General features: G+C 36.8%; 1 protein-coding gene across 1 annotated transcript in view; it reads right to left on the bottom strand.

The window, feature by feature from the left end:
- Nucleotides 1-13,471, bottom strand: part of TMEM30A (transmembrane protein 30A) — a 45,857-nt gene continuing 32,386 nt past the window's right edge. Inside the window, exons 4-7 of the mRNA XM_010855261.1 lie at nucleotides 8,220-8,307; nucleotides 7,065-7,208; nucleotides 6,226-6,432; nucleotides 1-3,357 (exon numbers count right to left, since the gene is read on the bottom strand). Of these exons, the coding sequence (XP_010853563.1) occupies nucleotides 3,164-3,357; nucleotides 6,226-6,432; nucleotides 7,065-7,208; nucleotides 8,220-8,307 (633 nt within the window). The 3' untranslated portion in view covers nucleotides 1-3,163. The remainder of the gene's footprint in view (nucleotides 3,358-6,225; nucleotides 6,433-7,064; nucleotides 7,209-8,219; nucleotides 8,308-13,471) is intronic.

The following is a 13,471-nucleotide window of genomic DNA, read 5'->3' as shown; positions in this document are numbered from 1 at the left end:
TCGATTTTAGACATATTTATTCTGAAATTTCAAATGACATTAGGGGAAATATAATTTTTATGTTTACTGAAGGGCATGGGCAAGAAACCAGCTCTAATACACTTTGCTAGATTATCCAAATACTACATTTATGCATCAAATTCTCCTTGAAACAGCACTTCCTTACTCCCTCCATCCTCCCCTCAAAATAGCCATGTTCACAAAGAACAGAATTCTGCACCTTAACCAGCACAGGATGACAGAGTAACGCGAAGGCAGTGTTCCCATGAAGACAGGAGATGAGAGGCTTAGCAGCAACCATTAGGCCTACCTCTCAGCTGCTCCTCTTTCCTAGTCTGGCTTTTCATTTCTTATGCCCCCTCCCTACCTTCTTCATTATTTTCATCGCCCTTGTCTCCCTACCAGTTTTTCATTTTCTATTTACCAAAATTTTCTCTTGCTCTAATACCAAATCTAGCCTGTCTGCCTATAACTGAGGTTATACTCTGACCACTTCCTAAGGAGAACAGATGCTGCTCAGTAGTGTAGATATATCTTGCAATTAATGCTGATAGAGTGACTAATACACATACAGATGGCAATCAAATCTAGGTATGGAAATGTTAAAACCTGGACTCATTGAGCTTGGGCTAAAATTTAGAGCTAAATATTAACAACAATACTGGGGCACTGTTATTTTAGCAAGACACTTAAACATAGCAAAATTAATATTTTTCATTTTTATTAATACAGAATATACTAACAGTAAGTTATCTTTCAATATAATCAAGCTTACAAATAAACTGTTACTAACCAATAAACAAATAATAGTCACTTGACTCTTCTCTTGGTTGAATAATTCTCTATTAGGTAGTACAGTTATTTTTACCAATTTATTTTTAAACTGCTTTATGATTTCAAAGAAATTTCTTAGTCTTTACATATTAAATAATTCCATCAATTGGGAACTTCATATATCACAATTATTTCCAGCAAGTTAATGTATTCTTCAATGCCTTCTACTCAACCTAGTTGTCTTAAAATGCATTCTGATTCTTTGAAAGCTGAGTATGACATTGGTGTTTCCAAAAGTGAGCATAAAGCCCATAAGAAAGAAATGTTTTCCTTCCTTCCCCCAGTCACAGAGGCCATATGAGTGTTCCACATTCTTCGTATTTAGCAACAGGAATCCCTTACAACTCAAATGGCAGCAGACAAGGGAGAACTTAGGCCATCAATGTATTTGTAAAAACAGATAAAACTCCAAATATATTTTAAGATTCCATCTTCACCACAGATGACAAAAGGTTGGAGAGGCTCTTCGAGTTTTCTGTAGTGGCAATCCTGGTCCCCCAGTTAGAAAAAGAGATGCAGGATGGCAGTCAGTCCTTCTTAAACAGCACAAACTCAACCTGCAAATACTGGCAGAAGCCCTCTCCCCTACTGATATATCCCAGAAAATACACTGCCATGTGCAAGAGGGTCAATTATCAGAATAAATAACCATATTCTGAACGACTGACAAAAACATAGTTTTACACAAAGAATACCCTATGCACTCAGAAACTTCAGGATAACCAAACATTAAGTACTTCATGCAAGTAATATTCTGTTAAGTATGAACCACAAGTTCTTTTAACTGAATTTCATATTGTACAAAACTTAAGTGTGGCACATTTCTACTATTACCATTACATTATATTTTTTAAAAAATGTAGTCAAAATTGATACATTACACAGACCTTTTGATTTAACATATAACCAAAGGAAACCATTACAAACTCTTAATTCAAACAGGCATTTTTCTATACAAACGTATGAGTTATTTTAGTTTAAAAAAAAAACAGCCATTTCAATGCAATTAAGCCACCTCTGATTAAGACATACATTTCATGCATGTGAAAAAATAAGTTTACATTCAAGAATCAGTTTCATAGCAAACAAATTACAGCATTTATTCAAGAAGGAATATTAAAAATAATTCCAGTTAATAGAAAATAAAATAACTTCAAGCATATATATTATAATTTACCGTGTACATACTCCAAAATCTCCAGAATTTAATTAGGAAATTTAAAGAATTTCTTTTGAAAGTACGTCTGAGAAAAACCAACCAAAACAATTGGTGCCATAACTAAAGAGAATGTCCATACACATCCACATTTAACCTACATGTAAAAACTGAAATATAGAGGAAATAAAGGTTACTGTTTTCTAAAATCTCAGAAATATAATATTAGTACTTAGGTCAAAACACTTACCTGCAAATTAAAAACAGCTTGAGGTATTTCCAATGCTGAAGCAAATTTCTGAATGTTAAATACCACAAGAATGAAAACAGTCTCCTTTGAACATTTATACCTGGTTTATAGTTGAGACAGAAGACAAGGTCTGCCAAGAAGTTTTCCCCTCTCACCTATATTCTTGGATCCCTGATGAAGTGTAAGCTTCAAGGGAAATGGTCACGTGTAAAAACAGCAAGATGAGTTTCCTGACTGCAACATCTTAGCCAAAATGGGAAGTGGAATTTTAAATTCTCCTGAGACCCACCTGACCTCTTCAGACACGAGCATTAATTCCTATGCTAGCCAGGTTAAGCATGTCCTTTGAAATCAAATCTAAGCTTGACAATTGTACTGGATAAGCTGAAGACAGGAATCACCTCAACAAAGATGGTACTTTAAGCCTTTACACACGACACATGAAAATGATGAAGTGTTTTATTTAGATTTGGTCTTCATCTTTTTGTAACTCTGGATCCTGAAAGGTTAGCAAGTCGTTATACATCTTGTAATCCTGTTCTTCACACAACAGGCACACATATACAGTATCATATGTCAATATATTATCATCAACACAGCATAAACATATAAGCAGCAGACGCGTTTCACATGAAAGAGGCTCTATGCATCACACAGCCTGTCCCAACAAAAAAGAAACATCATAATGCCATTTCAGCAGTTACAGTGTTGATATGATCAGTATAGCTAATCTGTTTTATACCCGTCATATATTTTCATAAGTCATCCATAAGGAAGAAGCAGAAGACAAAGACTGCTTTTTAAAAAATGTTATGTGCCAACTTCAAAAATGACATACTAACCAGAACATCAGCATTTGAAAGCTAGGTTGAATAGGACTGGCCTTGATGCACATGCAGTAAATTTGTTTTCAGAATATAAAATTAAATGGTAATGTCAGCAGTATTACTACTGTTTCTATATTTATGATTAATTACTAGCAGTACAACTCCCAGAAGAAAGGAGATGGATCCAATAGTGATGTAAGCAATCCCCAAAAATGGATTTTTTCCTCCCATCCATGAAATGGTGCTCAAGATCATCCGCTTCCGTCCATCAAATGAATGTACAGGGTAATCTGAAGACTGTATAGGAAGACATCCATGTCTTGTTACTTGGTGTTTAAAATATAACTTAAGTTGGCATTTAATTCCTTGTAATTCATTGGTATAATTCTATGATAGATACCTTACTCAAATGTTCTAAATCACAAAATAATTATACAATTATTACCCTAAAGGATTGATTTCACAAACTGTTAGTAGTAGAAGCCAATATAGTTTACAAGCAAAAGCAACTAAATTTAAGAGTTATGTAATTTCTCATTTCTCAGATATTTCTGTTCTCATTACACAGGAAGGGGTAAAAGGCCTGTAATGTGAAAAAAAATATTTCAGATAAATAGCAATGAAACCCATAGAGGAAAACGAGGTTGACAGACCAGGAGAAACAGGAAGAATGAAGGGACTGGGGCACTTTTTGAGCACTGAGCTCAAAACGCATGTGTAGCAAGAATGTCGTTCTGAGAAGGTGGAAGGATGCAGCACAAGACAAAAAGCATGACACTAAAGTTTTATATGGCGGACTTGGAGCAATGAGAAAACTCAGTGTGACAGAGTCAATGGCTAAAACAGAGTGGAAATGAAGGAAGAAATGGGACATCAACATACTGGATGAGCTACATCCATGGACAAATTCCAGGATTCTGGCAAGAGTTAGGGCAGAGAAGAAGACAGAACTAAGTCCCTAAGCTAAAGGTTCACAACTTCTTCAGACGCATCTTTTGAGTCAAGTGTGAGAGTTCCCATCTGTTTCTCCAGCTTCTGTAGCTCCCCAGCCTGGAAGACAGGCCCTGTGACTCCAATGGGAGGCTCAGCTCTACTAGTTCTTAAATCAATCACAACCCAAGCCAGGAATGATTATGAGTTCTAACTAACCCAATACTCTATGGGATGTGGTATCAAATCACCCAAGCTAGTCTCTCAATATCCCAACTCTAAAAAGGGGGCTTATACCTTAATTCTAATATCTAGTTCCCACCTTAGACTCAGTTTTGATAATCAACCCTTGATGTTTTGCAGGTCTCATTTCTGTCTTACTGATTTTCAAAAGACTACATTTCTCCTAACAGTTTTCTTGGTGCAGATTATCTGTCAACTAAGAAACCCCGCAGAGAAGGCAATGGCACCCCACTCCAGCACTCTTGCCTGGAAAATCCCATGGATGGAGGAGCCTAGTAGGCTACAGTCCATGGGGTGGCTAAGAGTCGGACACGACTGAGCGACTTCACTTTCACTTTTCACTTTCATGCATTGGAGAAGGAAATGGCAACCCACTCCAGTGTTCTTGCCTGGAGAATCCCAGGGACGGGGGAGCCTGGTAGGCTACCGTCTATGGGGTCGCAGAGAGTCGGACATGACTGAAGTGACTTAACGTAACGTAAGAAACCCTGAGTGCTCCAAAGCCTTCCCTTTCTTGTGCTGTAGGCTGCAGGCTGCCCTCTACTTTGGCTACAGCTTCAAGATTATTCTCTCTGCTGCTGCTGCTAAGTCGCTTCAGTCGTGTCCGACTCTGTGTGACCCCATAGACGGCAGCCCACCAGGCTCCGCCATCCCTGGGATCCTCCAGGCAAGAACACTGGAGTGGGCTGCCATTTCCTTCTCCAATTATTCTCTCTACCAGCACCTAAATTTAGTCTGTTTGTCTAAAACTGCTGCTATGTAGGCAGAGTTTCAAAAACTTGGACACTTTCAGTCTGTCACTATCAGGTCACACTCAGGTGTGTGCTGAGGTGTAAAATCAAACCACTAAGGATCCAAATAGATCTTTACTTTGAAATGAGGTCTATTAATTCAACCATTTATTAATCTAAACTGAAAATATGTATTTATAGCTAATTTGGGTTCAGTTCAGTCGCTCAGTCGTGCCCAACTCTTTGCGACCCCATGAATCATAATTTGGGTTATGAAAAATCAAAAATGTAAGATCATCAGCAAACATTTAAATGCTAATATCTGAGCTATTTTCATCCATGATATATACAAGCAATGGGCTAGAGATTAAATAAAAGTTAGTGCCCAATATTTCTAGCTTAGGAAAGACTCTGCACCCAGGCTGATATGGACATGTCTGACTACTTGATTGAACCAGCCAGGGGTGCAGCCTACAGTTGTGGTTGACGGTAAAGTCAACAGCCTTTGGAGTCAGCAGCTTGATTCCGAACCCCAATTTTTCTACTACTTGTGTAATCTCAGATAAGTTATTTAAAGGCTCTGTGTTCCTGTATTCTTGTCTACAATATGGAGATGATTCACAATGCTTGAAATAAATAATATATGCAGAGTATTTAATATAACTGACATAGAGTTAGGATGAAATAAATGGTATTTATCAGCACTTAAAAGTCTGCCTAAATTATTAAGGTAGAACAATACAGCTAATGATAAAAATGCTTTGGTACTGTAAAAAGAATCATTATAAATAATTATGTTGATATGAAGTAACAAATTCATTAATTTTTAATATCTAAAAAAATTTTTGAAAAAAAAAATATTGAAACAGCCCACTACCACCAATACTTATTTGCTAAGCACTAGGTATACTTACTAGCCTTTGTATTAAACTCAATTACAATCTCTCTTGTAAAAATATCTAACTTATTAATAAATCTAGCACTACATTTTAAATAATTTACTAAGTAATATGGGAACCCCTGATCACTTTTTCACCAAATAAGATGCTTGAATTCTAGTCCAAAGTATATAAAAATTAAATATGTTTCTGGAAGAAACAAGTTAAAAGAGACTTTCTCATACATATACACATACTCTTACAAAAATGCAGTGAACAAAACTAAAGTACAAAGTAGCATGCCACATAACAGACAAAGTTGGACTATACTCCTTTCAAATTCTTTGAATCTGTGTACATGGCCAAAAAAGGATACTGTATGTGATATTCAAATAGTATCGTCCAGCTGGTAATGTTGGATGTAAATCATTTTTCCGCTCTATAAGACGATATAACTTACGAAAAGTAGGTAATGCTGCAGTACGCATCCAAACAATAAAATCCTCATTTATGAAGCCATTATTATCTTCGTCAGAATCCAACATGTAAACTGGTTTAACCCAGTTTACTGGCTTTGTTGTGCCTTAAACAGGAGAGATGGGAGTGGAATGGGGAGACAAAATATTCTGTTTTATTAAGAGTTTCAATAAAAAGTCATACTCTGATAAAACAAAGATACACAATATGAATATTTTCCCTATGTGCAAAAATAGAAATATAGTCATATTCTAAGTCTTAAGATCTAAAGAGAAATCAATTCCTCACATAAAACCCTAACAAATAATTACAAAGATTTGACTGATATCTCAAGAGATTACTAAAAGTAGGCTACTGAGTATGTACCAAAAGGCAGATGACTTAATGCAAAGATGTAATGGTAAGAAACATTACATTATGGAATAAAGGAGGCAAAGAAAAAAAAATTTGGACTTATAAATTTTAAATAAATACTTGTTTAAAGTAAACTTTGTTACAACTTTAAAAGATTATAGCTGAAACACATAAGAAAATACCAGAGAAATTCAAGATGAACAGTATATGTTTCCTTTAGAATTTTAAAACGTTAGAAAATGCTACATATTTTCCCTAACTTGACATGAAGAAAAGTTGTTTTTAAAAAACCATAAACTTTTTTAAGATCCTGAAGACAGAAAATTTTAGGTATTTCATTAAAATACCTAGATTATGTTTTAAGCGATAACAGTAATACTTTACCTTTGAATCGTTCTTCTAAGGGATCTGTTCCAGGGGGATTTCTGAATTTTACATTTTTATCTGTCCACCAAGCAATACCTTTCTTTTTCAAAGGAATAGGCGTAAGATCAGATGCATTGCCAACCTGAAACAATTCTAGTGTATCTGGACACAAGAAAAGAGAGATATTACTAAACATCTACTGAAAATCCATAGTAACAGCTTTACTCCATGAGAAATGAGGATCTGGTATTTGCTCCCCAAAGCAGTTTTAACAAAGCAGGCACATGATGTGCATCTGCTCTTGGTTATTTACATGTGAATTAACTATGGTAACTTTGTGATCCTAGATGAACTTGCCTTCCCTCAATACAGTTCCAAGTCATTTTCCTACATGGCTAGCTGGTATGTGGTAAGGTCAAATGTTTTAATATTAACACAAATAAAACAAGTTGCAAGGTAAATCTGCCTCTCCTCTTCTTTAAAAAAAAAACACACATTGCTAAATAGCTTCTAGCTTAACCAAATTCTATATCTGCACTGTTCAACATGGTAATCCCTGGCTATATTGCTACAGAGCTCTTGAAATTAATGCCTGTCCAAATGAATATGTTTTGTAAGGATATAATATACATCAAAGATTTTATATAAAAAATTAGTATATAAAATATCTCACTAATAACTATATACTGAACATCACTTACATGCTGAAATGATAATATCTGGGGCATACTGAGTTTAATAAAATATTATTAAAGTTAATTTAACTTGGTTTTATTGTTTTTAATGTGACTATCAGAAAACTTAAAATTATATACATGTCTCACATTTATGGTTCATATTATATTCATATCAGAAAGTGCTGTAGCCCCTTTTTAGTGGTATAAGTATTCAAAGTTAGTTTATCATATGTGAAACCAGAAGTAGCAGACTGTCTCTGCTTCTTTCTTCTCAGAGACATAAATTCTTAAAATATAAGAATTCACAAAAGAAAGTCATAAAGCATTCCAATATCCCACTGCAAAACTAATATTATGTATTTATCTTAAAGCTGTTGAATTTTACAATTTTATGTTCCTGTTCAGTTGCTAAGTCCATTCTTGTCTCTGTAAGATTATACAAATATTCCTAACTATAGCATAATACATATAATCTTTGTTTATCTCTATATCATACCATTAAACATGCTGTTGGCTATAGCCCCACAAGGAGCAATTGGTTTGTCTTCATTTCTTCGATAAGGCTCACACTCCTTACTGGGATTCTGATATTCAAAAGGAAAGAAGAGAGATATTATTACCCAGGCCTCTGAGAGAACTATCAGCTAGCCCTAGTTACTGATTAAAAATTCAATGCCTACATATTTCTTATTTGCAATGCATACAGAGTGTCTATACTAGAGACAGATTATAAACAATACCACATTTAACTATGCAAAATATATTCCTTAATATTATTGCTTTCTAACATTTGCACATATTTTGTTACACAGATACATGTCAAAAAGAAATTTTACAACATCTTCATACCAACACAGAAATCGTAACTACAAACAGTTTTTGACCCAAGAAAAATTAAGAAGCCATCTATTGTCAATCCAGCTATAACGTAATGAAGGGAATCTTAAACTGGAAGTAAGACTGGAGCTTCTAGTTCCAACTAATGTACTGTGTAACTTCAGGCAAGTCCCTTGATTTATCTGGGCCTGACTTACAAAAAGAACATGTTCAACTAGATAATTTCAAATTCTGTAGTTTGGAGTTAAATCCCCAAATTAAATCCTGTGGAAAGAAGGAAGGGAGAGCAGGGAAGAGAGTTGGCTGACTGGAGAGAAGGAAGGAAAAGAAGTCCCAGAATATAGCAGTCTTCTCTAAATTGTGCATCCAGGTTAAAGAAAACAAACATGTTGGTAAGGCAAACAGCAATACACCTGTCCTCCAGATTCAGTTTTGATTTAGTCCCTAGTGAAGATCTCAAGGAAACATGTAATTTGTAGTTAATCTAGAGATTCTACCAAGTCTAACATGAGGTATATGTCTGAGTTATTCTGTAATTCCAAGGCCACATTAGGCCATGTCTCAAAACACATAAACAAAGCAAGATAGTCTCAGTTTGAAATTAACTAGAACCTAGCATCCTAGGGCTATTCCACTATCGCCAATGTTGTCTTATATCTACATTCTCATTGGAAAAAGAACTACAGGAGTGAAAAAGACAGGAGAAGATTAAAGAAATGTGGCAGGGAATCTCATAAGGTCTCCTTAATACTTGACTTCTCAGCTTTTCAGTCCCTATGCCATCTACATTCATAAAGTTATTATTCTAAGGCCATGAAGATAAACAATATATAATTAGCCTATTATTATTTGACTGTTTTGATGAAAACTGTGATTTCAAGGAAAAAAGGTAAATAAACTCTCAGTGTGACATATATATATTGTAACCGCTAAACTCTTGGGGGGCAAGGGAGGGAGTGGAATAGCAACTTCATTTAGAAAACCAGCAAAGAGAGGAGATGGTGGACTTGAGTCCTGAAGAACTGTCTTCTAGCTACTAAATTACTGAAGAAGGTTTAAAAGAAAGGAAATATTCACAACCTAGTCATCAGGTACTGAACTAAGCAATGTTACATACTTGTAGTAACTGCCTTAGAAAAACCATTTACTGAGTACCTAACATGTACCACATACCATGAAAGGTGCTAGAAAGGGATAAATGAAAGAAAAAAAAGTCTCTGCTTTTCAGCAGCTCACAATGTAACAAGGGAAACAAACCCAAACACAACCAACTATAATATGAAATGAGAGCCATGACAAAAGTGTCTATATTTATTCCATATATATTTATTAAATGCCTCTCATGTGTTAGGCACTGTAGAGGTACTTGGTACACAGTGATTAAAGAAAGTCATGCTCCCTGCTCTCATGGGCTTGCAGTATGGTTGGGAAGACAGAAGATAAGTAAATAAATGATACGGGGAAGTCTTTCTCATCAAAGTTAAGACCTGAAGAAAGTAGGAGACAGCCACGTGAAGAACATGTAGAAGAGAGCCTGAAGCAAAGAGAACAGTACACGCCATTTAGAAAGAACCTGGTATCTCTGAGAAAGTCAAGGGGGAATGTAGTTAAGAGTATGGGCAATAAAGAAAACGATAAGACCGGAGAGTCGTGCATAGCTCAGATCATCCTGAGTGAACAAACCACTGAAAGATTTTAGGCAGAGAAATGGTATTTATGTTTTTTTAAAGATCACTCTAGCAGTTACGTAGAACTGCTGGAACGGCCTGGAAAGGAAGACAGAGAGTGGATGATATGGGGAGACTGTGTTAAGTAAAGTATGAAATGAAGTATGAACACAGTATGAATGAAGTACACACAGAAAGAAGTTATTTTGCATCCAGAGACACTAAACAGCAGGCCTGAGATGAGGGGACCTCCAGGAAAAGAGTAAAAACCACAATCTAGACAAATGAAATGTAAATGTCAAAATGGGCAGATTACGTGTGTCACCAGGCGTAGTTCAGTTCAGTTCAGTCGCTCAGTCGTGTCCGACTCTTTGCGACCCCATGAATCGCAGCACGCCAGGCCTCCCTGTCCATCACCATCTCCCGGAGTTCACTGAGACTCACGTCCACATAGTCAGTGATGCCATCCAGCCATCTCATCCTCTGTCGTCCCCTTCTCCTCCTGCCCCCAATCCCTCCCAGCATCAGAGTCTTTTCCAATGTGTCAACTCTTCACATGAGGTGGCCAAAGTACTGGAGTTTCAGCTTTAGCATCATTCCTTCCAAAGAAATCCCAGAGCTGATCTCCTTCAGAATGGACTGGTATATGGCCCAGGGCAGCCAAGCCAAAGGTACATTAAGGATAGAATATAAAACCAAAGAGGCCGGAGTGGTAGGCTGACATCAGATTGTGAAGGGCCTTACATACAATATTAAGTAACTTAGACTTCAATCTGTTTATTCTGAACATCTTTAAAATTTTTGAGAGCCATCTGGTCTTAAGTCATATATTTTGGTCTAGTCCAGGGATCAATAAATGATAGCCTGCAGACCAAATTCAGCCCAGGACCTGTTTTTGTAAATAAAGCTTCACTGGAACACAGCTACACCCATTCACTTAAGTACTATCTATGGCTGCCTTCATTCTACAATGGCAGAGCTGAGTAGCTGCAATGGACTACATGACCTGCAAAGCTGAAAATGTTTACTATTGGCCCTTTACAGAAAAAAATCCTAAGTTTAGTTGAAAAACTTTGCTTGAAGTTTGGAAGAAAAGAATCTCAGTTTCTTTTGCCCTCCGTGAAGAGTGTATCTACATAAAAGAACTATAAATCAACCACCACTTCTGGGTCTTTCAACACACACCCAATCTATGATCCCAATCGACAAATTCTGAGTACCTGGTGTGTCTCACGGAACATCACCTTCTCTGGACTTGTGGATCTAACAACATAAACCCCCACGTGGACTGCAAACTATTACAGACCTAACTGGAATCTTTAATAGACTTATTATTTCTTAAGATCCCAAACATCAGGAAATAGCAATAAAACCGGGAAGGATAACCAAGGGCAATTACACATTTACCAGGACCATTCTGGTCCCAATATGGTTCTAAACTGCATTCTAAGAGAGTCACTGTTTTAAGAGATCCTTAAATTACTGTGGGACTCCTAAGGCTTGCTGCACTGGCAGCAATAATATAAAATACCTGGCACCAACCACTACTATGGAAAGCTGAACAACAGTCAGGAACCCAAGATCACCTAGTCCACAGGTTGCCAAACCCGGCTGAGCATCACAAGGGGAGCTTGTTAAAAACAGACATTTTAGAGCTCCAACCCTGTAGACGTAGACATGAAAGACTTAGAATTCTGGACTCTCGATTTTCAAAAAGCTCCTCAGACAGTTTTTCAGTAACCCACCCTTTGGATTTTAGTACTTAGGTGTCCCACAGGGTAAAAGGAAATGGCAACCCACTCCGGTGTTCTTGCTTGGAGAATCCCAGGGATGGGGGAGCCTGGTGGGCTGCCGTCTATGGGGTCACACAGAGTCGGAAACGACTGAAGTGACTTAGCAGCAGCAGGGTAAAAAACAAAGAGCATACATGTTTGATTTTAAAACATAATCTCAGAAATTAAAAGTAGTTTATTTACATATTCCTACCCAGTATAATAATAATGAATAAACCCAAACAGAACAAATTATATTCCCAGAATGCTACATCCATCAAAATTCCATTACAAACTGACTGTCGCTTTTGTTATCTAGTCGCTAAGTCATGTCCAACTCTTTACAACCCCATGGACTGTAGCCCACCAGGCTCTTTTAAGTCTAAAATGCAGTTCTTGGGTACAATCTCAAAAATGACAGAATGATCTCTGTTTGTTTCCAAGACAAACCATTTAATATCACAGTAAACCAAGTCTATGCCCCAAACAGTAATGCTGAAGAAGCTGAAGTTGAACGGTTCTATGAAGACCTACAAGACCTTCTAGAACTAACACCCAAAAAAGATGTTCTTTTCATTACAGGGGACTGGAATGCAAAAGTAGGAAGTCAGAGATACCTGGAGTAACAGGCAAATTTGGCCTTGGAGTACAATATGAAGCAGGGCAAAGGCTAACAGAGTTCTGCGATGAGAACGCACTGGTCATAGCAAACACCCTCTTAGAACAACACAAGAGGAGACTCTACACATGGACATTATCAGATGGTCAATACCGATATCAGACTGATTATATTCTTTGCAGCCAAAGATGGAAAAGCTCTATACAGTCAGCAAAAACAAGACCAGGAGCTGACTGTGGCTCAGATCATGAACTCCTTATTGCCAAATTCAGATTTAAATTGAAGAAAGTAGGGAAAACCACTAGATCATTTAGGTATGACCAGAATCCCTTACGATTATACAGTGGAAGTGACAAATAGATTCAAGGGATTAGATCTGATAGACAGAGTGCCTGAAGAACTATGGACGGAGGTTCATGACATTGTACAGGAGGCAGTGATCAAGACCGTCCCCAAGAAAAAGAAATGCAAAAAGGCAAAACAGTTGTCTGAGAAGGCCTTACAGATAGCTGAGAAAATAAGAGAAGCTAAAGGCATAGGAGAAAAGGAAAGATATACCCTTCTGAATGCAGAGTTCCAAAGAATAGCAAGGAGAGATAAGAAAGCCTTCTTCAGTGATCAATGCAAAGAAATAGAGGAAAACAATAGAACAGGAAAGACTAGAGATATCTTAGAAAAAATTAGAGATATCAAGGGAACATTTCATGCAAAGATGGGCTCAATAAAGGACAGAAATGGTATGGACCTAACAGAAGTAGAAGATATTAAGAAGAGGTGGCAAGAATACACAGAAGAACTGTACAAAAAAGATCTTCATGACCCTTATAATCACAATGGTGTGATCACTCACCTA

This window comes from Bison bison, unplaced genomic scaffold (genome assembly GCF_000754665.1).
Source record: "Bison bison bison isolate TAMUID 2011002044 unplaced genomic scaffold, Bison_UMD1.0 scf7180017864362, whole genome shotgun sequence".
Lineage (NCBI taxonomy): Eukaryota > Metazoa > Chordata > Mammalia > Artiodactyla > Bovidae > Bison > Bison bison.
This window is presented reverse-complemented; position numbering and strand designations above follow the sequence as displayed.